Source organism: Amphiura filiformis, chromosome 10 (genome assembly GCF_039555335.1).
Source record: "Amphiura filiformis chromosome 10, Afil_fr2py, whole genome shotgun sequence".
In the NCBI taxonomy this organism is placed as follows: Eukaryota; Metazoa; Echinodermata; class Ophiuroidea; order Amphilepidida; family Amphiuridae; genus Amphiura; species Amphiura filiformis.
Genome location: NC_092637.1, coordinates 37407118 through 37433659, shown reverse-complemented (window position 1 = coordinate 37433659; position 26542 = coordinate 37407118). Strand labels below are relative to the sequence as shown.

The 26542-nt window shown below is 36.2% G+C and overlaps 1 protein-coding gene across 1 annotated transcript in view; it reads right to left on the bottom strand.

Annotated features, from left to right (window-relative positions):
* Positions 1-8445: 8445 nt before the first annotated feature.
* Positions 8446-26542, bottom strand: part of LOC140162811 (growth factor receptor-bound protein 14-like) — a 75613-nt gene continuing 57516 nt past the window's right edge. The window contains 12 exon segments of the mRNA XM_072186115.1: positions 8446-9737; positions 12099-12280; positions 14034-14307; positions 16288-16404; positions 17516-17592; positions 17595-17700; positions 19886-19996; positions 21280-21420; positions 21764-21814; positions 21817-21846; positions 23848-23969; positions 26331-26490. Coding sequence (XP_072042216.1) covers positions 9597-9737; positions 12099-12280; positions 14034-14307; positions 16288-16404; positions 17516-17592; positions 17595-17700; positions 19886-19996; positions 21280-21420; positions 21764-21814; positions 21817-21846; positions 23848-23969; positions 26331-26490 — 1512 coding nt within the window. The 3' untranslated portion in view covers positions 8446-9596.

Sequence of the window (26542 nt, the reverse complement as noted above, 5' to 3'; positions counted from 1 at the left end):
GTCCTTACCTGTAGTTGAATGTTGTCAAATATTTAACTGCATCAAGTTATCGACAGAAGGTGAACTTTGACCCTGATAAAACTAGGCAAAAATTGCAATACAATTGTTACATCTTTTAGTCAGGTTCCCATTTTCATGTGGGACTAAAGCTGGCGTTTCAGAAAAAAAAACCATACCTGATAGAATATTAAAACAGCAACTTAATGCTCTGTGTGCTAGCCATAGGCTTCAACATAAAAATACCCCAGTTGTGTGATATTTTCTGAACGACTACAAGGCTTGTTTGTACTCATTTTAATGCATTTTTCATGCTGATTCCAAATATGGTCATGAAAATTTACAATTCTGAAATTTTCAAATTAAAATAAATTGGAACATGTCATCTGCAGTTGACACCCGCGTGAAGAGATTTAAGATTGAAAAGGGTATCAAATTTTGTGTGTAGCCAGCATGTGACTGGGTGTGGTATTTTTTCCACAGAAACCAATGGTTAAGGAAAAATTGAAGGCAATTTTTCAACATTGGTTCCCACGACTTCAGGTATTGTACCATACTTGGTGATTTTACTGCCTAGTACCACTCTGTCTGGAGTGGAGTCAAAACCCATGTACCACTCCCATGTCCCCCTCCAGACATAACTAGTCACATGGGAGATTACTTGTCCCACCCTCTAGTATATACTTCAAAAAGTAAACAGACCCACCCAAAGAGATGACCTGCTCCAGACATAACACATGACATGGTAGACTACTTGTACCATCCTCATAACAGGTGTGCCCATAGAGTGGTCCTTTTTTCAATTAAAATATTCCAGACAACATTATGTAACCTCACAACAAGGGTTCCATGTCAGTGTATACTTTTAGGACACAACCATGACCTCAGCATGTTTGTAAACATAGACTGTCAACATACAGCATTTAGTGTAATAAATAACATGTGTTGGCCAGACAGTGGTCTCTTTTGCCATGTATCACTCTGGGCTGGTACAAGTAACTTATTCCACTCGTGGCCTGAAGGCCATTCGTGGAATAACTATTACGTATCCTGTCCCATAGAAACCAATGGTTAAGAGAAAACTTGGGCGACTTTTTGATTATTTGACCAGCGATTTGGGCTGAAATTTTTTGCAACACTGGTCATGGGAACAAGACCCAAAAGAACCTCGTATTGGTGAACACAACTATTTCAAATGCATTTCAATGTTACAAACAACTTGGATTCACAAAATTAAATAGTGCAAAATTGAAGTCCTTTGTAATAAGATGGTGCATTAATGCGAAAAAAAAAAAAAAATTACATGAATACCAAATCTGGTGAATCAACATTTTGCAATTAGTGTTGTTATTAGTAAGCATTTCTATGCAATTGCCTACAAATAAACCTTTCGGACCAGTTTCTCGAAGCATGGCTAGTGGTCAGACTTCCTAAGCCATCAGGCTAAAGCCCAATTAGTCCTATACCAGTGCTTACCATTTCGCATCGTACATCACCTAAAAAGTTAAATCAATAAAATGGATCCACATTGGTAGGGCTTAGGAACCCTGACCACTGACCAAGTTTCGAGAAATCAGACCTTAATGTCTACGGCCCTATTGGTGGCTTTCTGAACATGCTTAATGGTGAACATAGCACTTCTGCGTAACTATTGTCCATAAAATGGCTGTAATGCACAGGGATTTCTTTAAGCATTTTGCTGAAGGGGTATATTCAATTTTTTATACCCTTAAAATTGTGAATTTTTCTCCTCTGAAGGGGTATAACACATTATATCCAGGGGGTAATATTTTATTTTGGAAGACTTTTTTAACACTGTGTGTCTTAATTTATCACTGAATTGTAGACTCATTTTTTTTTTCTGCCAAGGCCCTCAAGAATCTGAAGAGTGTGTGTGGGTGGCTGTCAGGGACCATAAATTTTCTTTGTCCTTTTTTTTTTCATTAGCTATTAGTAACTACTGTCTTACCCCCTCTGGCAATTCATCTTTTTTTCTTAAATATCTGCTCTTTCTATATCATGACATATTTGAACGTGTACGTTTTTATGATTTTGTACGTATTGGACTTGGGACTTTGAAGGGGTACGCAAAGTGTGTGAACGCATATACGTGTTATTTGTGCCCAACTGTGTGCATAAATTCTGGCAACAAGCCTGTATGTGCACACCATTAAAATATCAATCATGTTATGCGTCTTGCCACTTTTAGGTTAAATATATATTTTATTGACAGATATTTGTCCCCCTTTCTTTAACTTTTGAGACTTGCTCCCACAAAAGCCAGACAAAGTCGCCAAGGCTTTATTTGAGATGCATTCCAATAAAAAATAAATGTGCCAAAAATCAAAAAGAAATTTTGAAGCCAGTATTTTTGAAGGACCACATAAATTGTGATCATAATATTATGTGACATGACAAGGGAAATGAGTCGCATGTCTGCAATTTTCAATTACAAATTTTTACATCATTTTCTGGCAGTTTATGAATGCTACAATTTGATGCAAACCCCATCAAAATTGGACATCTGGTTACCGAGTTATGAGCAATTTATCAACGGCTGAAAACAATATAGAACAAAAGAATTTGAATACTGTTTTATGGCAATATCTCATTCTCCTTGATCATGTCACATGTGGTATATCATTTTAAAGCTGACAATCTGCCATCTGGGCATTTTAAATTTGGACATATCTCTAAATCATAATTTCCTGACTTTATGTGGGCTACGTGGGAGCAGGTCTTAATTTGTAGACAACGCAAGAAACATTACTAATAACAGCACTACTTGATTAAATAACAAAATGAATACAATTTGCATTAAAAAAGTTCTATATATATAAAAAAAACAGCAAAACAAAATAAAACAAAAGGAGTAAGAGATGCGTATACACAGGAACTTCTGTACAATCAATTATTGTAAGTTTTAATTTGAATAAATACTATTTGATATATGCAAACATGTTGTATAATATTTTCTCATCATTTGACACAATGATTAGGACAATTATGTTACAATACAAAACAATAGAACCCCATAATTATCATCAACAATTCAAATCCGCAGTAATTCATCACATGTACAAAGTTAAAAGATTATAATTAACATGCTAAAGTACTCCCGTTTTTAATATCATCCATATCATCTGTTGTTTTCAAATATAAATATACATTGATTTTACAATAACATCAGATTATGTATGTCATATACCACTTTTTAGTATATAAATATGCAAATCATTACTAATAATCATTAAGCAGTATACAGACTTTTTATTGTACATACAATATTGTATGTACAATATGTACGTTATTTAATCTATTGCCATTCTATTTCCAGTAATATTTAAGTTCTAACGAATGTTTGATGACGTAAAATCGATAATATATTTCTGCTAGATATTGTATGTAACATATTATCGATTTTTCGCATCAAACATTCGTTAGAACTTAAACATTACTGGAAATAGAATGGCAATAGATTAAATAACGTATATATTGTACATACAATATTGTACGTCATAATACTCGGAGTCTGAAGCCGCTTAAGAAACATATCACCATAAATATCAACATGCACTTGTACTTAACAAGCTCCATTCAAGAACTAGGAAAGAATTTCTGTCAACATTTTTTTAAATCAAACTGTTCCATCATAAACAAATCAACATCATAGGAGGATGAAGCACATAATAAAAATCCCTTTAAAAAGGGATGGACCGGGACAGTATTGATTCACATAAAAAGCCTGTCCCTGTTCAGAGCCAAGATAATGTACTCTCTATTCACATGGCTAGTCCACAATGGCCTCATCACAATGGCATAGTTCTTTAACCTCAATTAAACAATCATAGTGCAAAATTTGACCTCAAGTTGCAGAGTATGAGTTTTTGTACCCAAATTTTCAAAGGTCATTCAATAAATGTACAAATGCATTGTGGTTAAAGAACTGTGCCCCTGATAGATGAGCATGTTGTGGATCCTAGTGCATCCAAAATATTCATTATGCTTACTAACCCTTAATGAGCATAGACTCAAGCTTAGCTTATGTCATAATTTAGGCTCAATAAAAAGACACCATATGGTGTGACCACTTAAAATCCCCCTACTTGCTGCCACATGTGATATAATTAAAACGTTCTCCCATCCAGTCATCTTAATCAACAAATCATTATCAGCACCATCAAATCAAACAGCTCTTTTCAGAGCCACCCAGGACTGGAAGAGCAGCAATGCATAATTGTGTCATTAAGCAGTTACAATTTCAAAATCTACTTGCTTGCGTGGCAAGTAAAAGTCAACAATACAATCCATATTCTTGTGTATCGCTGGCATATAACATCAACAATAAAACCTCTTCTTTGTACATTTTTGCTTATTTTTGTAAATTTGAACTTTGCAATTACCAGAAATTCATTGTACCGAGATATTTTCATGGCAGAGATTGTACAGACTGTCATCATATAGCAGTGTAAAGCATTTATTGCGCATTTGTTGTGCTGCGTAAGCCATGTATCTTTCAATAGCATATCACAACAATTTACATGTGCTGTTCAAGACATAACACCTTAGTTTACCTTGAATTAATTGAGGTATTAATTTTGTAAATTCCCATTGAGCAATACATTCAGCACCATCAAATCAAACAGCTCTTTTCACAGCCACCCAGAACTGAATTTTGTAAATTCCCATTGAGCAATACATTGATTGATGTAGACACAATGATAACAGTCAATTTCAAAGCCACAGTATTCATTACAGTTAACACATTTACACAAGTTTGTCAATTTAACATTTGTATAAAAAAGTATCTCAAACATGTGTTACGGAATCACAATATCAAATTGTTCTTTCACAAAACTTTGATTATATAAAAAAGTATTTTAGAGACGTAATACCCAAAGACTTCAATATTAAATCTTTCAACACTTACTGTTTATCCATGACGATAGGTTTTCACATAAAATGCTACTAACCTTCCATAGACACAACTACTCCATCTAAAGAGTATTCTTTGATAGAGCATAGCATGTTTCCACAGGGGAAAGGTTGCCAGGATATGTAGTTTAATAATACTAATAAATTTAGGGATTTATAGTGCAACATGCCAATTCACAGGCCTCTGCACACTTTACAAATTTTTACTGACCATTGTGGCCAAAGACACACCTTGTATACCATTTAACCTAAAAGCCACGATTTCTCTGTGTTACAAAATTTAAATTCCCTGTTACAAATTGGACGATTTCCGTGATTTTCTGTTTTCCACTATAAAGCACTGAAAAGTTAAAACAAAAATGTTTTAAAAGTGTATTCTGCCTTACCTTTTACTGTAGTATGGCCTCGTAGGCCTAGAATGCTAGAATGGATTGTTTAATGGTTGGTTACTGCTAAATAATCACTTTTTTTTGTCTTATTTTGCAAATCAACACACCAGTTAAGACATTTTACACAACTTTTCAATATTTTGTGGCATTTTCAAATTTCCGTGAGCAAACCCCGAATTCCGTTAATTTTTCTGTTTTTCCGTATCGCGGAGAAATCGTGGCTTTAATTTAACCAGAAGTTGAACTCTTACAAGGTACCTGTTAAAAATAGCTAGCAGGTGTTGACAGAAATTTCAATGTTTCCGACATATGAGTAAGGAGTATGGCATGCTTTGAGCTTCGCCAAAAAACCTGCTAGTTTTATAGTTAAACAGATTGTATATTGTATCTTGGTGTGGATTATTCATCTAGTAAGTAAGAACAATATTTTTTTAATTACTCCAATACTGGAATTTTGCCATTCACTTTGCAACATAGCAAAGTGACTTGCAAATTTTAGTTACAATATTAAATAAAATTGGTAAGCAAGGTTAATGAAGTGATACAAAAGAGCCCAGTAGAAACATGCTGATACTCATTAGTTCTAGAAAACATCTCGACCTCTTATTTAACTTTAAACAGGGTTTAATTATCCCATAATGCTTAAATAACCTGCTTAACAAAGGTATTGTCTAATGTGAACATATCACATGCCAAATTTCATACAGGCTGTATCAAAAAGATTGTTCTCCATCCGTTTTGTGTTTTTGAAAAGCCTGCCTCTTCCGAAGGAACCACTGGATCTACTTGAAATGACCAGACTTAAAATGTCTGGTCACTTGAAGTGGATCCATGCATTTATAGTAAGAATTCCAATTGAATGAACGCAGCTTTCAGCAGCTGTACTCGATCCAACCGCGATCGTATATTTCAAATTACAACACGAACGCACGACCTTGAATGCTAACCAATCACGAGTGCGTTAGCATGGTTGGATTCACTTCCGCATGACTCACGCACAGTCGCACACGCTGGCGTACATTGCGCAGTGTACGCAAAAAATCGTCATGCTATTGAAAGCTGCGTTCATTCAATTGTAATTCCCACTAAAGAAGAGGCATGCATTTCAAAAACACCACAAAGAGAAGGGGAAGAGATGAAAAATGACAATTTTGATACAGCCTGTCAATTAGATGTGATCCCCCCATATAACAAACTAGGCCACTAGCTGGATATCACTGGGCTATTCCAGTTCATATCCATATACCCTGTATGCAAGACATGACCTTAATCTCCCACACAGGGGTTGTAGATTTCAAATGGAGTCACCCATTCAGGTAACCCCATTTGAATTTCACACTCCCTGTGTGGAAAAAAAGGTCATATCTTGAGTGTATATGTTATGAGTTATAAGGAAACAAAACAAAAGATCGATGACGTCCTATAAACGTAACTGGTTTCGTTTAGGGGGAGGGAGTAAAAATACTCGATTACGTTTGCACAAAAACATCGGTTTGAAAAAATGTGTCATTATTATTATTATTATGTCAAAATTTTCAACATTTTATTATTACGTTTCTGGCAGGGAGGGATGGGGTCGGCTGAGAAACGAAACCAGTTACGTTTAAAGGATGTCATCGATCTTTTGGTTTGTTCCCTAACTGGAATGACCCATTATTAACATTGTACATCTCATTCAACATTGGAGTGAATGTTGTCACAAAATCAACTCTCTATCAATCTAATTGAATTGATGTTGACAATCACATCAATACATTACATGTACCATGAAGAAAATTACAAATTTCCTAGAAAAGCAGTTGTACCAATTTTCTAGAAAAGAATTTATACCAATTTTCTAGATATTTCAATCAAAATTCTTATGTACTACAAAGTTCAATTTGTTTTCCAAGAGTGAAAAACATCAGTTAACTGACCACTACCCGTACAACATTATGGCATGTTTGTCACAAAACCAATTAATAATTCTCTGACGGGATGAAAAGAAAGCGTGATAAAGAATATCAAGTCAAAACCAGTCCAGAATCATTTTTGTGTCACATTTTAGAGAGAAACCGAACCAATCAATTCTTGTTATTTTCATGTAAATTAAGATTCAGGATAGAATCTTCACAAAGATACAAGAAAATGGCATAGTATTATTGATCAATTTCCCCTCCACCCAAAATGGCAGAATATCATGTACTCAAAAAAGTTTTGGCACCAGGTGAAATTAAAACTGGATCTGCATTGGACTTGGACTGAATCTGAATCAGATGGATCTTGACATTGACATTGTTCACCTCTAGCTATATTTCTCTTATCATTGTCACAATCCAATCATACATCACCATCATTGTAATACAGATGTGACAGGTCAAAGGTCAAATAACACTGCACTGGATACTTTTTTTTATATTATAGATCTACCTGATTTAAGAAGCATTTCCCATCATTAAGGGACTGATAAATTATACCAGTTGGTATATATCGTTTATCCTTGTCACAATCTTATCAATTTCATCACTAATTACTGTCATCAAAATGTGACAGGTCAAAGGTCAAACAACACAGCACATTTATCAACCTGACATTAGAAGCTTTTTTCATTGCAAGGGATCTTTAATAATACCAATCTGATAGGTGGTATGTAAGTGAACTGTCAAGTATGAAATTATCAACTCACCTAAAACTAGATTATCAACCCACCTAAAACTTGATTATCAACCCACCTAAAACTGGATTATCAACCCCAGTCCCCGCACTCCGTGCATCCGCGGGTATTCATGCTCGTCGAAAATTTCGCGAAATAAGGGGTGTCTTCAGATGAAGAAACGCGATCCGCGAAACACACAAAAAAGGGGTGTTTTTTCAAACCACGTGTTCGCGAAATTGAAAAAAAAGGGTATTTTCATCGAGCAGCCTACTCGTTTCTGCCAGAAAAAGGTAGGGGCCCTATATTAGAAATATATTTCGCGTTTTAGCAAAAATAGGGGTATTGTCGAAGGGCAAATAATTCGCGAAATCGCTAAAAAAAGGGGTCTTTTCCCCCTAAAAACTTCGTGAAATGAGATGCAAAAGGGGGTGTTTTTAAAGTTCACCGACAAGCATGAATACCCGCGGATGCACGGAGTGCGGGGACCGGGTTATCAACCCACCAAAAACTGGATTATCAACCCACCTAAAACTGGATTATCAACCCACCTAAAACTGGATTATCAACCCACCTAAAACTGGATTATCAACCCACTTAAAACTGGATTATCAACCAACCTAAAACAAGATTATCAACCCACCTAAACCTGCACAGGTTATCAACCCACCTATAACTGGGATGTCTGATATGATGATATCTACTTCACAACCAGTGTCTGAACTAGAAATTTATGTTTGTCCATTATGAACAAAGTTGCTCAATCTAATTTGGCATTCAAATATGTGTTGATATGATAGTTTGGTAAACCTGATCAACTTCAAAGTTAATTTAAATAGCATCTGTCAAGGGCATTAATTTTGACCACCTCAGGAGCAATCTTTCTGTCCAAATGCTGACAGGTGGATAGCTAACACTGCTCACAACAATCACTTTACACACCACTCTCCATCCAGCAAGCTTTCCTGTTTTGTCAAAACCCAACATCTATTACTACACCAGGTACCCATTAGCTAATCATTAGAGCATCAACAACGCTGAAGCTCTCCATCCAGCAAGCTTTCTTGTTTTGTCAAAACCCAACATCTATTTCTACACCAGTCACCCATAAGTTAGACATCAGAGCATCAACAACACTGAGGCTCATTGTTAAATTCAAATTATTAATTTTTCTTTCTAACAATTTCTTTGATAATTCTCACAACCTGAGCTGACACAATTGTTCACCGCAAAGATGCAGCATGTACCAAGCAATTAGCAGCAGGCTTTTTTTTAGCACTACAACTTCCCCAACACCCCCAAGGTGCAGCAGGCAGTTTGAAAATGGGGCTATTGTGTATGAAGTATAGCAACACTGCTGACGACTGTGGTCTGAGCAGAATTCATCTACTTTCAGTGCATTTAGCTCTCAAGCAAAGTTGCTAGTTGAGGTGACTACCAACAATGTTTCCATGTTGCAGACAACAAGCCCAATCAATTTGGATCACCAACACAGAATGATAATTATCCACTGGAGCAGCTAAAAGTCATTCAATAGCCTGCAATTGTGCCCACAACTAGCGAGATGCACCATATAGCACAGTAAAGAACAGAGCCCAAACACATGGCAGAACTGGCAACACTAATGTCTATTCCCACCACCTTTATACACTACTGCAGACATGTAAGAGCCGAGTCGGCAAGCCTCCTGCATTGACTTGATAAAATTCCACCAGCTGTACGAGGTCGTTGAACTTTGTGTTTCCTTCATCCAATGTGTAGAATGTTTGACTACTTTCATAAACCTGCAAACAAACATAAAGAACATTGTAGACAAACATTAAGAACATTGTTAAACATAATGTGACCATCCACCACAAATGAACTGTATATCGTCATTTTCATTTTTTGAAAAACTCTCCTCAAACTAAGCTTTAGGGAACAAACCAAAAGTTCGATGAAGTCCTATAAACGAACGGGTGTCAAAAAGTCCGATTACGTTTGTAAAGAAGTACTTAAAACATCGGTCAAAGTTGATCTTTTTTTCAGGATTTAATATAATTGTAAAATTTTAGTTTTCTGAAGTACGATAATTCATTTTACAGTGGTTGCTTCAAAATTAATTATAGAGTGCAGTACTCGCAACCTGCAACTTGTAAGTTCATTTTTTAAAGCAGCTGTACCGCACTTTGATTCTTTTTTATTTGAAAATCCATCAAGTCCTAATTTTGTATGAAGAAAAATATTTCAAAATGAAATAGAATTATTGTTTCTTAAACGTGATCAATATCTTAGCAATGTCGCACCCCTCCACAACCCCATCGACCATAGCAACGGGCCTGTGCCCAATGAATACGGGTTGGAATTTTCTATATTTGACACTTACGTTAGAGGGGAGGGGGTTAGCCTTTTAATGAAAGGACTTTCATTTATAGGGCTTCATCAAACTTTTGGGTTGTTCCCTTACAATAAATCAGTAAAAGAATTCAAAATTCCTTTGTTTTCTATTGTTTTTTGAAAAGTTTAACCCTAACCGTACTTGTCAACATTGCGGACGTATCCTCTCGTCAGGCTTCTATTCAATTAGTAGCTACAATGAAACTTAATTACAAATTCAATTACAGTTTCCTAATTAGGATTGAATTTAAAGGTTTCAAGAAACCTTTAAAACTTTTCATTTCCCTAATCACCCTACCCTAAATGTCAATTCATACGTTAAACACAATATACGTCAAGAAACCTATCAAATAATATAGGTCTTTTTAATTAAAAATTTATCAAGATACATTTCAATCATAGGGAAACCTAAAAAATAATAGACGGAGTAAAAGGCCTGACAGAATAGTTCAGGTCAATGTATATAAATGTTTAATGTTTCCACACATATCACTTTGAACAAGGTTCCAAAACCCATGGGTGGGGGTGGTTGGGGTGGGGGTGGTATGGGGAACTTAACACAAATGACCATATGGGTATGTTCCCCTGGAAAGACCCCCCTTTTTGGATTTCACAGCTCTGAAAGACCATCTAAAATTGACCAAAATAGAGCTCCAAAAGTTCCAGCTCGTAAAGACCATAAATTGTTGATTCCTCACATTTCTGGTTCTTTTTCAGGTGATTTTCAACCAAAAAGCCAAGAAAGACCCTTTATTTTGACTATTTGCAGCTCCAAAACAGCCCCTTTTACCTGTTTGCAGCTCCAATAGACCCCCTTTTACTGGCATGACGTCAGCTCCCAAAGACCCACCACCTCAAAATTCCGGGGGGAACATACCCACCAAAAATTTATGATGTGCCCCCCCGCTCCAAGAGCGTATTAAGGCTAAATATGATCTAGCATGATTCCGACTTTATAATCCGAGACTGAATTAAAAAGACGTAATCTGTGAAATCGGAAACGATATGCGTACGATTTGTTGTGATTATTTTTGAAGGTAGTGGTAAACAGCATGCCGTTGATTTTGCACCTTCAACCATACAAACCATCTCAAAAGTTAGGTCTTTGTAATAGCAAATTTTCTTTGCTGATGCCACCATGTCAAGAATGCATAGAAAAGGATTGACATTTTTCGTTATTTTCGTTATTTTCTGTGATTCCTTTTTTCTGATGAAGGCACCAGAACAACCTTCCTTTTACATACTACTAACCAATCATGGGCTGTGGGGAGTTGAATGTCAGACGCTAACTAGTCTTTTTATATCTGGCTCTGATTACACTAGGATCCACAACATGCTCATCTATGAGGGCACATTTCTTTAACCCCAATACAGTTGCACACAGTGTCCGAAATAAGGAAAATATGGAGGTTATCCCGAGGATAACTAAAGCATAAATTCTGCTTGTCTTCACAACATTTTGGTTGTCCCCAAAATGTGTCATACTTTTGGAGGTAAAATATAGTGGTTGTCCAGGGGATAAGTACATAGCTCAATATGGTTGTCCCCAGTGATATTTGGACAAGCGGACAAGAGGATAAGTGCTTATTTCGAACACTGGTTGCACATTCATTGAATGCCCTTTGAAAATTTGGGTACACAAACTCATACTCTGCAACTTGAGGTCAAATTTTGCTCTATGATTGTTTAATTGGGGTTATTGAACTATGGAGTTAAGATGAGGTCATTGTGGTCCATAGTGTTATAAGAGTAAATGCAATCACACTTACCGTGTTAATTTGATAATGTCTCACTTTCTTGTTGTGACAGAAAGACAGTACGTAAGCTCCCGGTATACGTTGACTTTCCCGCACCAGAAACAAGCCATCTACCAGGCCTTGTTTCCCTACCAACTCGTGTGTTTCTTCTCGGGTAAGACCGCTATAAAACCACGGCTGTGTCATATGAATACCTGCAAGGAATTAAATCAGAGGTTAAAGGTCATAATATGCAAATGAGCAATACCAGGTCAAACCTGGGGGGCTGGTATTCTGAAAACTGTCCCTGAAATATGTACCAAATTTGAGAAAAAAAGATACTCCAGCTCATGCTCTCTGTTCAAAACCACAGCAGCTGGAGGGAGTATCCCATCATGCATTGCAGTCTATCTGCTTGCTCCATAGCAAATTACATACAAAATACAAGTAAGAGCCGCTTAAATATTGAGAGCTATCATGGATAGTTTCACAATACTTTAGAGATCATATTTTTTCAAACAAAAGTCTAAGCTCCTCTGATATAAATGAGTATTGAACGTTGAAGTGAGGGATTTTGTGTACACTTTCTATGGCATGTGTAGTTCTACTATGGTACCGCAGAGCATGATGGGATACACCTATCAGCTGCTGTGGTTCAAAACAATGAAAATTAGTACTTTTTTCGAGATATTGGTTGAAGAGTTTGAAAAATGGTTTAATATCGCCTCTCATCTGAAGCGTTGTCGTACTGCGCGTGCTGGTCGCATCAAGTGCGTCTCTCAAATCGTCCATCATCCATGTCGCTTGCATGACAACGAATGCCTCGAAGCGCATTCCGAGGGAAACCGAATACCCCAATTTTTGCTCCATGCCTGTATCAAGATGGCGGTCGAGTCCTGGTTCTCTGGTTTTAATTCTGTGATAGGTTCCCATTGTTTTCATGTTGACAATAGACTAGATAAACATGGGTTGATAGTCAAGATATAATTGCAAGATCTGGATGTGCTCTGTTTATTGAAGTACTTTTTGTGATATCAACCCATGATGCATTACATAACAAATCAGTACAGAAAATTGAAAATAGAAGAAATGCATCATGGGAAGATATCTTCTTTGGTTCCCCATTGAATTCTGATTACTGTCATGCTGGAAGTCTTCTTTCAAATAAATTAATGACTAAAAATGAGAAGGCTTAAAATGGGCTTTTTATTATGTTATGAATAGAATGCAACACTGGAAATTTCTCCATTAACTTGCTCAGGCGTGATCACTATTTTGGCTGAAAACCGTATGTTTTTGTCACACATGTTTTAAAATCAACCTGATTGCAAGGTCACTGTACTTTGTGAATTAATTACACTGTCTTCTGCTTTGTTTTCCATTGAGTCATTTTTTTAAATTTACTTTGTCACACCCTCACTGAAAGTGTGATAATAAGGCCAAAAAATTGTTTGTTTGTCCATAGATCACTTCAGAAATTGGGTCGGTCGTTCGGGAAAAGATTTTTTTTAAAATATTTTTTCCCCAGTACCAAAAGTATAATGTGAAATACTTGTTTGTGTGTAAAACATTCACTGACCACAGAATTTCCACCAAAGACAAATTCAAGGGAAACCATACTTTATTTGATATGTACATTGTACATGCCTGGCAGACTTAAAATACTGCATTTTTAAGCTCAGCAATATTTTACTTGTGTAGACGCTAAGGATGATAATATGAAATATCGGAACCCTATCCAGGGGCAACCGGACAGAGGGATACATGCAGGAAATAGTATATTACAACATTTCTTTTATATCTTCATTTTTTCAGATGAAAAGTTCACTTTTTTTGGAAAATTGTAAAAAAAACCCAACTTTTTTCAACAACAAAAAAACTTTTATGGTCGGGACTGCCGAAACGGACGGTTGGACGAGGACAAGCAAACAACTTTTTTTTGCCTAATGTTATAAGATGCATCCATACCTGAACTGAAGCCTCCCATTCTACAACCACCACTCCGTGGGCTATGCCTTGGACTACCACCGCTATGTCTTGGACTACCGTGGCCGCCAGTGCTCCTTGGACTACTGTGGCCACCAGTGCTCCTTGGACTACTGTGGCCACTTGAGCTGTGCACATTGCCACTGCTGCCATGGTGACCCGAGCTATGTGAATTGAAAATAAACCGTGGACTGCTAGTCTGCTGAGCTCTGGGACTACTAAGGGCTGAGTCGAATGACCTCTGGCCTCCTCGTTTCTGTAAAAAATATGGTAAGTGGTAGGTGGTTATTGATCTCTTGTTCTATAAAAGCTTTCTGAAAATTTTACATCATTTATTTGCCCCATCCCTGGACAAATTGACTATTTTCATCAAGATAGTTATTTCAAATATTTATTATTATTTTATTTTCAGTAAAAATTGCCCCTAGAAATGAGGTATGATTTTTGAAACAAGGGCAGAACACCCCGTCAATATGTTTTCAACACCCGCACAAACATGAAACGTCTGCACGTGTATCATTTGCACATGCTTGTTCCAAACAAATAGTGTTTCATGTATAAATTAATTATGGTAGGGTGATTAGGGAAATGAAAAGTAATTTTAAAGGTTTCTTGATGTCATTGAAACCTTTAAATTCCAATTCCAAGGTAAGTATGATTTAATTTGTTATGATAGACTAATTGAAAAGAAGCCTCTAAAATGCTAGACCAGATATCCATTATAGTAAATTGTGAATATTCTCAGTCATCCAGGTAGATAAACATAATAAAATGAATATTAAATCTGTTCATCTGGACTTACTATTTACTACCGTTAAAACCCGTTAGTTAGCAGATGTGCTTACTATCGAGCGCTTTTGAAAACATGAAATTGTACCAAAGTCCGGCGCTTTACCAACTGAGCTAATGGGGCTGAGACACACTTTTGCAGGTTTACTTGTTCGTATATAACTATGTGTATCGATGATTTGCTCAAAACCCTTAACACTTTTGTGGATGGGGCTCTTCATGTTTGCATGTTTTACAGATTAAATATACCTTTTTTAATTGGTACTTTCAAGGATTTGAAAGTCCACTTAGTCCCACAGTCAAGAACCATGAAATTAAGATTTTCAAAATAATTTTTTTATGGGAATGTCATCTTTAGAAACCTATAATTCAAAAAACATGTCTATCGACTTGTTCGGGTTTTGTTAGAGTGGGTCACATATAGCTTTATGAGATTATTACATCATTTTGTTACTTGTATTTGCCACATCGCTGGATAAATGAACTATTCTCATCAAAATAATTATTTGAAATATTTATTATTATTTTGTTTTCACTACAAATTACCCCTAGAAATGAAGAATGATTTTGAAACCAGGGCACCCCGTCAATATGTTTTCATCCCCCACACAAACGCAAAATGTCTGCACGTGTATCATTTGCACATGCTTGTTCCAAAATAAATAGTGTTTCATGTATAAATTAACATAGGGTGAACCGGGGGTGAATAGGAAATGTAAAGTAATTTTAAAGGATTCTTGATGTCATTGAAACTTTTAAATTACAATCCCTATAATTGAATTTGTAATTAACTTTCATCATAGGTTAATTGAATAGAAGCCGCTGAAATGCTAGACCAAATATCCAGGCGTAGCGCTAGATTTTCAAACAAGGGGTCAACAATTTTGAATTTTGTGAAGCTATGGATCCAAAACAATAGAAATAAAGGGTGAAAATGACCCTTTAGCAACCTCAAAATGGTAATTTTGTGCGCCAAAAGCTAAAACAATGCGCCTATGACCCCAAGGCGCAAGTTAGCGCTACCCCTGCAAATATCCAGTATAGTAAGTCATCCAAGAAGATAAACATAATAAAATAAGTATTAAATCTGCTCATCTGGACTTACTATTTACTGTCGCTATCTAAAATAGTAAGTCCAGATGAACGGATTTAATACTCATTTTATTTTGTTCCAAAATAGCAAATCTGGATTGTAAATTATTCTGGTTTATCAAATCATCAAGCTCTCTTCAGAGTATATCCCTCACTAGGATCCACAGGGCACAGTTCTTTAACCCCCATACATTTGTACATTCATTGAATGACATTTGAAAATTTGGGTACAAAAACTCATACTCTGTAACTTGAGGTCAAATTTTGCTCTATGATTGTTTAATTGAGGTTATTGAACTATGTCATTGGGATGAGGCCATTGTGGTCCAGTGTCTGGTGGTATTATGCAACTTACCCTCCATGTGTATCCCTCTTGCCTTGCTATTGACAATGCTTCTGAGGGGTTCTCTATGACTCGGCCTTGGTTGCCTGAGAAATCAATGGCTGCTCTCTCTGTACAATTCTTAACATTCTAGAAAAAAAGAGAGAAAATTTGACAAAATGTTAAAATTTATATACTCCACTTCATTTGATGGATAAAAAGTATGAACTCAAAACTTTTTGTTATGTAAATTATATAAATGATAACAATGCCTCTTGCACTGAAAGGGCTACCCTGTATAATGAAAGCTCAAATAAATAAATAAATTTAAAAGAGTATTTCGTGATCCTAGAATACTTTTTTATGATATATTTCACGTATTCCCAAAATTTCAGTTGATTCCAATTTTGCGTTTGCAAGTTATGTGCGATTACTATGTGTATTTACATTGCTCCATAGGCCACTGTGCTGTAATTTTGCTCTGTTAACAAGACATAAATACAAATTTGATGATATTTCCCAAGAAAAACAATCTGCAAGAAATATTTCGCACACAAACATTACATAGCCATGGTTTCCGGTGGTATGAATAATTACTGAAGGAGCTACCCTGGTTAAAGAAATATTAATTAAATAAATAATAAATAAATACACCAATCTTTCAAGAAATTTGCACCCATTGATATACCAAAAGTCAAAATATTCTGTCAAATTTAATACAAATTGTCTTAGTTTTTCCCAAATTTTGGCTACAGTGAGACAATTTTCCAAACAAATTTTGAAAAAGGCCCCATCCATATACCAAAATTGGCCCAGAAAAAGTGGTCATTGATAATATACCAGAAGGCCCATGTTTGCGACGCATTCCCGTACGGTCATTTGTACTGAGCCCGGAGGGGGTTCTCCCTGGTTGAAGGTATACGGGGATGTGCCACGGTTTGGGGGTACCTTTTCAGCGATTTTGGTATATCGATGGGTGGGTTTTCAGTGGAGACCAATGCGGCGCATTTTGGTAAAAGTGTACTTAAAAGCGCCCAATTAAGGCAAATTTGGATGATTTTTTGGTGCTTTTTGTTGAAAATTGGTATATTGATGGGTAGCAAAAACAGCAAAAAGTAGGTATAGAGAAAGTCAGCATCCGAAAGTCTGCATGGCACATCCCGTAATTTTTTTTTTTTAAAGAACCCCCGGGGTACTGAGTATCCCCCAGGACTTATTTACTGATATTGCATTTTTTCTTGGAAGGAAAGATATAACTTACATTAAGTGCTATCTGACTATAAGCTTCCTTACTCCTGAGTGTCCTTTCCATGGCCGTTTGGTAGTTCTGTTGAAGCTGTTTCCCGATTTAACAAGTCTCATCGTCATGAGCCAACATTGTCGCGACTTCTCGTCTTCCGCACAGAAGCACTTCATATCCTTTAGGTCTGATTTACCTTCACTTGGCTAGTACGAGAAAATATCAAAATAAAACAAAAATTACTACTTACGGCTGAATCCATTTTTTCAGGATCTGTGATCCATGCAACGGCAGTTTCAGTTTGTTCAACTAATAATGCGCAAAACATTATTTCAGTTTTGACTAAATTGTGCGTAAAGTCCCAGCTTTTGCTCAGTTACATTGACACGCACCAGTCACACACTCGCCATACAGGTACTGTGGTCAGCTAGGTATATGCCATTCAAAATCAATCAATAATGCCCTATTAGTCTTACATACATAAGACTATTGACCCGTGTGTAATTAATTAATAGTTTTCACGGACTGTAATTAATATTCTCAGCTGTCATGTCATGGAGGATATTTTCGATGTAAAATGCAAATCTCTAATAGCTCCCGTGTGTATTTGGTTTGTAATGGCTAATTAGGGAGAGCACCAAGTACAGTATATGCTGTATTAAATCATATCCATTCAAGCAAGATATATCAAATGGCTGCCGTGTGTAATTTCTTTGCAATGGCTAAGGGTACCAACTACAGTAAATGCTGTACAGTATGGTCCAAAAAGAACTTTACCCAATTTCAAAGGTTTATTTCTCAGAGTTTAGAACAGCTATTACCATTATTGTTCCATATTCCAAATATATATTTTTTAATAATGTGGTGAAAAAAAGGGGAAAAAAGCCAGCTAAATTAAACTGGTGTCATACTAGGGAGTGACTTTGGACATACACTTAGAATATTGCTGTTAATTGCTGTTCTAAACTCCATGAAATTAACCTTTGAAATTGGGTAAAGGTAAAGTTCTTTTTGGACCACCCTGTATTAAAAGCTGATAGCCAATAAAAAAAGAAATACGCCCAGTAAAGTACAAATATACAAATATACCATAAAACTACCAATAACACTATTATAATCAAAATATCCAATTCTAGATCATCTAAGCCCAAAATATCTAATTCTCGATCCCATCTGGAGCGCACATCACAAAAGTGGCCTCTGTGGGAAAATTTTACCATCAATTATTATTTAGTAAAAACAATGAAATCCATAAACTTGTTTGTTTTCATTTAAAATTCAAAATTCTGACCTGGCCTGAGTGCATTGCTCTCGTGTATCAGATCATGTCGCATTCATTTTATTTGTCCATTTCTCAATAATAGAATCTAAATCATTTCCTTGTCTTACTAATAGGTTTTATGCATTACTATGGGCCAGTCTATACGAGATACTGAATCCACATCAATGTGGAATATTGTACTTCTGGTCCAGATTAATGTAGATTTAATTTGTCCATTTGTCACTAATAAAATATATCATTTCCTTGTCTTGCTAATAGGGTTTATGCATTACTGGGCAGTCCATACAGGATACTGAATCCACATCAATGTAGAATATTGTACTTCTGGTCCAGATTTATGTAGATTTAATTTGTCCATTTCTCACTAATAAAATATCATATCATTTCCTTGTTTTGCTAATAGGGTTTATGCATTACTGGGCAGTCCATACAGGATACTGAATCCACATCAATGTAGAATATTGTACTTCTGGTCCAGATCAATTTAGATTTTTGTAGCATATTTTGTGACTGTTTCAATCAGGGTATTCATACCTGGCTTTTTGTTCACCCTGGTCCCTGGGCATGATGGCAGAGCATTGTTTCAACACTCAAATAATTTATCCAGGATTATGGGGTGTGTCCGTTCGACAGCCTCATCCCCCATTTTTAGCATCAAAACTAAGATTTTGGTATCAAAAGAAAGCTTATATTTTTCTCATACCCCCAGTTGATACCCAAGATATGTTTCATTTAGATGGTGTTAACAAAAATGTGGCAATTTGTAGTAACCACAACAGAAAGTGTGTACTACCATAGGAGATATTGTTATACATGTTTTTGCTTCTCATATCAAAACTGCTGGAGCAATACAACTCAAAATATGGAAACATATTGTGTGTATGTAATTAACATTTTTAGCCTCGCTTTCAGTTTTCCGCTTTGCTAACTTCGGCTTAATTGGAGTTAGCAGAGCCAAATGACGCCAACTGCAACAAAGTGGTCAATTACGAAATTACAACTTTTCAAAGGTCATTCAATGAATGTACAAATGTATTGGGGTTAAAGAACTGTGCCTTGATAGATGAGCATATTGAGTATCCTAGTGAATGGTGCATGATATATCTTACCTTTGTACAGAATGTGAAGTCCGTTGGTGAGTGATATTTTTTCTTTCCATTTGTTGCTTGGTAGATATTTACGTCACTAAATTGCACATAAAACTGGAGATGTCTGGGATCCTAATGGACACATCAAATACAAAAATAAATGTCATTAATGAGAACTACCTGCCGATTGGTCAAAATGAATATTGTGTCCAATTTTGAACCAATCAAGGAGGGTCTTAATAAGATCATCTGTAAATGCAAGTTTGACCATAAATAGTTACAAGTCTAGTCATTGGCAATTGGAATTAGCATTTCCAGTTATCACCAATCAGAAATGCTGTTAGATGTCCAGGGGGTTAAACATGATCAAGTAAGCTGTGATCAAACCAAATCAGTCTGAAGTCAGACATATTCAATTTTGAGTTTCTTAAATGATTGTAAAGCGTATTTGCAAAGCTACATTTTGCAGGAAACCCCATTGAATTTGGACATCCAATTTAAAAGATATGAGCAGTTAAAGAGTTTCCAAAACAATAGGAAACCAAAGGAAATACTTCCTATATTTGGCTATATTTCAAAATCAATATTTCCGACTTCCGACTGATTTTGCTTGATCACATCACATTTCGACACAGAACACTGGTCCATTATGTGATGCAAAGGTTTGAGTATATAGAAAACGAGTAGATACCTTCTAAAACATTTTTACGGTATTTTCACATTTTTAAAAATCAATGCTAGTTGGCAGCTCTCTAAGCCCCTGTTTCATAAGTGCCATGCTGGTATTACACAAGTATCCATCAAAGGTAAATAGCCTCCCCTATCTACAATTCTACAGAATCACAATCCAGGATTGTTTTGAACTTCCATCGCCACCCCAGGGGGGTACTTAGTACAAATGACCATACGGGGACGTGCCGCAAATATGGGTATCATTTTCAGCCTTTTGGTATATCAATGACCCCTTTTTCTACGCCAATTTTGGTATATGAATGGGTCCTTTTTTTCAAAATTTTTTCGGAAAATAGCCCAATTTTGCCTAATTTGGGGGAAAATTTGTAAAAACTAAGACAATTTTGATATAAAATTGGATCGGTTGAGCCCATATTTATTGAAGTTGAAGCTATGAGTTTTAAAATATTGGACGAGGCGTAGTCGAGTCCAATATTTTAAAACTCATAGCGAGACCAATAAATATTAGCGTAAAAGCATCAATTTTATCATTATTATGTTTTGGATCCAATATTATCACAACTTGGATCCATCAAAACATAATAATGGTTAAATTCGGCTGAAAATTTTGAATTTTGGTATATCAATGGGTCCAAATTTCTTGAAAAAGTGGTATATTTATCGGTCCACTTTCAAATTTTTACTGGCCATTTCAAAAACTGATGACACACAGAAACACGTACCTTAGAAGTGCCCTTAGTTGAATAATAAAGGCCTGATTCTCGTAATATAAAGTACATTTTCTTCCATGAGCGTTTGTGTCCTTCTTTGGCATACAGGTATCCTTGAATCTCTGGTATTCTTTCTGTTGAGGCTAATAAGTTCTGCAAGAAGTATAAACAAGAGAAAGAAAATATAACTAACAATGCAAACAACCATAAACCTAAATAAGGCAATCTGGATCTGAATCTATGTTAAAGAGCTACTGAAAACCTGCACATTTTGCACACATTATTGCGATTTACCAATTTTGAACCCTTCCGCATTTTCAAAATTGTTAACTGACAAATTGTGATAAGATACGATATATAACAGCCAAATTGTGAACCTGGTATTACACCTACAACAGGGAACCCATACCTGCACTTTATGAGTGAAATGTCTAGGTTGAAAACAAACACACTCCCCCACCCCCACCCCCTACACACACACACCCCAACAACTTACTAATGATGGTGGTTTTGGTTTCTTAGCTGTGCTATCTCCTTCATCATCACTTGATCTCCCGTCATACTGGCTGGAAAAAATTGCTGAAATGAATGAGGCAAAAAATGCAATACTTTCATTAGTGAATTGAAAGAGCGGTGCCACAGTATGAAATATCAGTGTGAAATCCAACCTGAAAGAGAAGAAATATGAGATAAACCTGAAATTGGCAAGATTTGTGAACTGTCACCAACCCCAATATGTCACGATGTGGGGTAGGTTTTCGGGTTATTGAATATAAATTTTAGGTTTTAGGGTTAGGGGCTGTGCAATAATTATAATTTCCAAACAGCAAGTCAAACATTGAATCCTCCTCTCAGCCTGTCAAAAATTGCTTGTTTTTTAAGAGCACACTTTAGCAGAAGCGTAATCAGCATTTTTAACCTCTCCTTCCCTAACAAATCTAAGTTTTATTCATAGGACTTTGATCATTTAGTTTTGTCCCTCAGATCAGATGACAAATATAAATTTACATTGATCATTTAGTTTTGTCTCTCAGATGACAAATAAAAGATGCAGGCCTAGAGTTATAAAAATGCAATATTGTACCTTTGCATTAAACAAAATCCAACCTTCCGTTTTCCAAATTTGTGATTTAAATGTCGAGCATAGATAGATTACATAAAACAAGCACAGCATAAAACGGCAATTTCACCATCCGCTTGCCGAGATGAATAACATGAATTTCATTCATTTCTCGCAAATATAAAAACAGTACAAGTAAGACTTCACTTCCCTTGTCAAAGATGTGATAAATGTCAAGTATCGCTTCCATAAATGTATATTTCTTACACAAGCACAAAACAAAAGGGCAATCGCATGAGATGAATCACATGAATTTTATTATATTTGGGTATTCCGTTGAGATCCATCACCCCCCTATGGAAGACATGACCTTAATCTCCAACACAGACGGGTGTAGATTTCAAATGGAGTCACCCATTCAGGTAACCCTGTTTGAAATTCACACTCCCTGCATGGAGGATTAAGGTTGTGTCTTCCATAGGGGTTGTATGGATTTTAGAATGACTAGCCCATTTCTCTCGTGGCATACACAAACAGAAAGAGATACATATTATCGTACCGTTCAATTCCAGGAAGATTTTACTTCATTTAGCCAAAGATAAGATTTAAATGTCAAGTACAAATTGTATACATGTAAAACAAGCATTCAACAAAAGGGCAATTTCATGAGCAGCTTGCTTAGATGCATAACATGAATTTCATTTCTTTTGCTTGCAGACAGAACAGGCAACTTATTCCAAGATGCTGCCTAGTCTTTGTAATATACCATAGCATATGCAATAAAACTTGCAAAATTACAAAAAACAAAATTAAAACAAAGCTAGCATTCAAAAGGTGGTTGTCTGTTCACTCAGGATTAGTGTTGAGCAATTTAAAATAACAATATGCAAGTGGTCGGGGGAATCCAAAACACACCATACTGAAATACTACCCATGATATAGTGGTAGTGTTATAATGATGAAGCACAAATTAACATCTATTATTTACATTATTATGATATGTCCCTTCATACCCTTGGTACTATAAGAGGCAATCTCACTAAAATACATGCATTGAATTTAGAAATGATGTTAAAAGTACACTTATAACCAGAATAGAGACCAGACAGATGTACTCAAAATATGAAGAAAAATCAAAACCTGAATTCAGGTTGTCTCTCAAACAGGTGTTTCCCAAATTGAAAAACTGACCAAAACAAAATATCCAATTTTGAATCTATTGGTACATGTACATCACCTTACTTAATATGAAACAAAACATTTCATGATTAACACCCTCCATGCAGGTGTCGACTGCAGACGATAAATTTGAATTTTCTTTTAAAATTCAAAAAAATTCAGAATTGTACACTTTCAATAACATGGAATCAGCATGAAAAATGTATTAAAATGAGTACAAAGAAGCCTAGTATTGGTTCAGTGGTTTTTGAGCACATACAGCATTAAACAACAAATACTAAAAAATGTGTGTATAACAGTTTGTTGTTCAAGTCGATAAAAGCTGAAACAATTCTACTCACCCCTGGATTTTGAAAGATTTCATACTTTCGAAAATCTTTCCTAAAATGAAATCTGTTACTGGTCGACAGGGGCCATCTCTTGAACACCCCCAGTATTCCTTCATGATCCTCCATACTCCGTTCTGTAAAAAGTTCAATATTTAACAGACAATTACAATAATGACCATAAGCAGTGTGAGTCTGCGAGATGTAATGTGTACGGGAGCTTCTACTTGACTTGCTTTATAGCATCGGTTCTTGGTCAACCTGACGTCCTGCTTATGTCATAAAAAGGTCTTGTTTGCTGTAACCTGGTCAACTCAACTAAAAGGCCTACAAACCCACTCATTTTTCCAATGTTAAAGAGGAAGCCCTGCTTTTGCTTCAAGTTTAGTCAATGTTAAAATTTATCCATGTAAATTCTGTTCTGTCTGACATCAAAGTAATAGGTGTACGTCAGTTCTTCTGTGGCGAACTGGTAAAGCGGGACTTCCTCTACCCGATTGTAATGGGTTATTCCAGTTGAAATCTATACACCCCCTGTGGAAAACATGGCCTTAATCTCCCACACAGGGGGTGTAGATTTCAAATAGAGTCCCCCAGTACCAGCACACTTCAATGATGTATTCCTCCGCCACTGTGATACATTAGAACAGGGCTATCAATTTTTTAGAATTGGTTGGAGTGAGATATTGTCGAACATACCAAGATGGAAATAACTAAAGCTTTTAATCGTTGATCTGCCTGGGGGTGGGGGGGGGGGAGATGGGGACTACAAAATACCACAACCAATAATATTTAGATGATGTGTGATATTTTACTTCCTTGGCGAGACAAAGTTAAAGGGGGATAGGGACAAAAAACACGACTAACAAGAATATTTTGAAGATGCATGAGTTTTTACTACCTTTTACTACCTTGGCGTGAGAAAGTGCCTAAATTTGTGAGAGTTAACACAGCCCTGCATTAGATTTATGTTTGCCTCACAACCGTAGTGCAGCTCCTCTTAGCACTTAAGGTCCGTTTGTACTACGCTGCACTTTGCGTTGCGATGCATTGCATTCCCGATATATCAATTACTTTTCCCGCAACTCAAAGCAACTTGGTTGCATTTATTTATTAAAATGTATTCAACTTTATTGCGATACCGCAATGCAGTACGATGCAGTGCAGCAACGCAATGCACCGCAAAGTAATTGTAGCATAATATGAATGGACCTTTAGATTGTAATTATCCCCATCAGCTCCTCATTACATCTGGGTAGGGTGAGACAAGCAATCTTAGCTAAGTGCATAATCTTTAATGATAATACTATGACGCTGCAAGTACTCGAACCCATGACTACAAGCTAGATTACGAGTTTAAGCCTTTACCGCTGCAGTTGGCGGACAATCATATTTTTATGTATGTTACGGCAAACAAACAATATAATTTCCATGGCTGTGGATTTTATGTTGGTGACTACATATGTAGTAAATTGCTTCATTACAGAGGAAACCTTAAAATAGACTCTTAAACAGGTTTCACTTCATTTAAACTAGTTTTCTTGGAGAATCATATTTTAAAATTTTTTAATGTGTAACTGTAAGACGATTGTCTTACAGTTACAAAACAATGCACATGAAAATACATGTGCCTAGAATTTTGGGAATGTGCCGCAAACATTGGTTGCATTTTCGGCCATTTGACTTATCAATGACTCTTCTTCTAGACCAATTTTGGTATATGGATAGGTCTTTTTTTATCCTTCAAAAAATAGCCCAGTTTTGCCTCACTGTAACCAAATTTGTAGAAATATTGCCAAACATTTGTGAAAAAGTTGTGAAAACTTTTGGCAATTTGCATTAAATTTGGCCCAAAATTTCGACTTTTGGTATAGCGATGGGTCAAAATTTCTTGGCAAATTGGCATATTCTCAGCGGCACATCGATCCTTACCCAAACCAAACTTGAGTCCCCCCACCTGCCGGAAGCTCCCATGATTCTGGTGTGAGCTAGTTCTTTTAGTGCGATAAACAGACCGTCTATACAGGAAGCGGTCCGGGGGGGTACTCAGTACAAATGACCATACGGGGACGTGCCGAAAATATGGGTAGCATTTTCAGCCTTTTGGTATATCAATGACTCCTTTTTCAAAGCCTATTTTGGTATATGAATGGGTCCTTTTTTCAAAATTTTCTCAATTTTTTCGGAAAATAGCCCAATTTTTCTTTAATCTAGCCAAAATTGTCAAAATTTTCCCAAAATTTTGGGAAAATTTGTAAAAACTAAGACAATTTGGGTTAAATTCGGCCAAAAATTTTGACTTTTGCTATATGGGTCCAAATTTCTTGAAAAATTGGTATATTTATGGGTCCACTTTCAAATTCTCAGCGGCACGTCCCTACCAAAACCAAACTTGAGTCCCCCCGTGCCGGAAGCTATATAGCTCCCATGATTCTGGCGTGAGCTAGTTCTTTTAATGCGATAAACAGACCGTCTATCAGGAAGCGGTCTACACTTACCTAATTCTAAATCTGGAAGTTGTTCGACAAGAGCCCAGCTTTTATCGTCCGTGGTGTGGTTTTTGTTGACCATCATACTACATACATTTTGTACAGTGTGACTCAGATCTATAGGACATAGTTTACAAGTGCCATCATCACTGTATACTTTAATAGAAGCCTGTAAAAAAAAAAATATAGTAACAAATTGTCATGACTATCGAATTGAACTG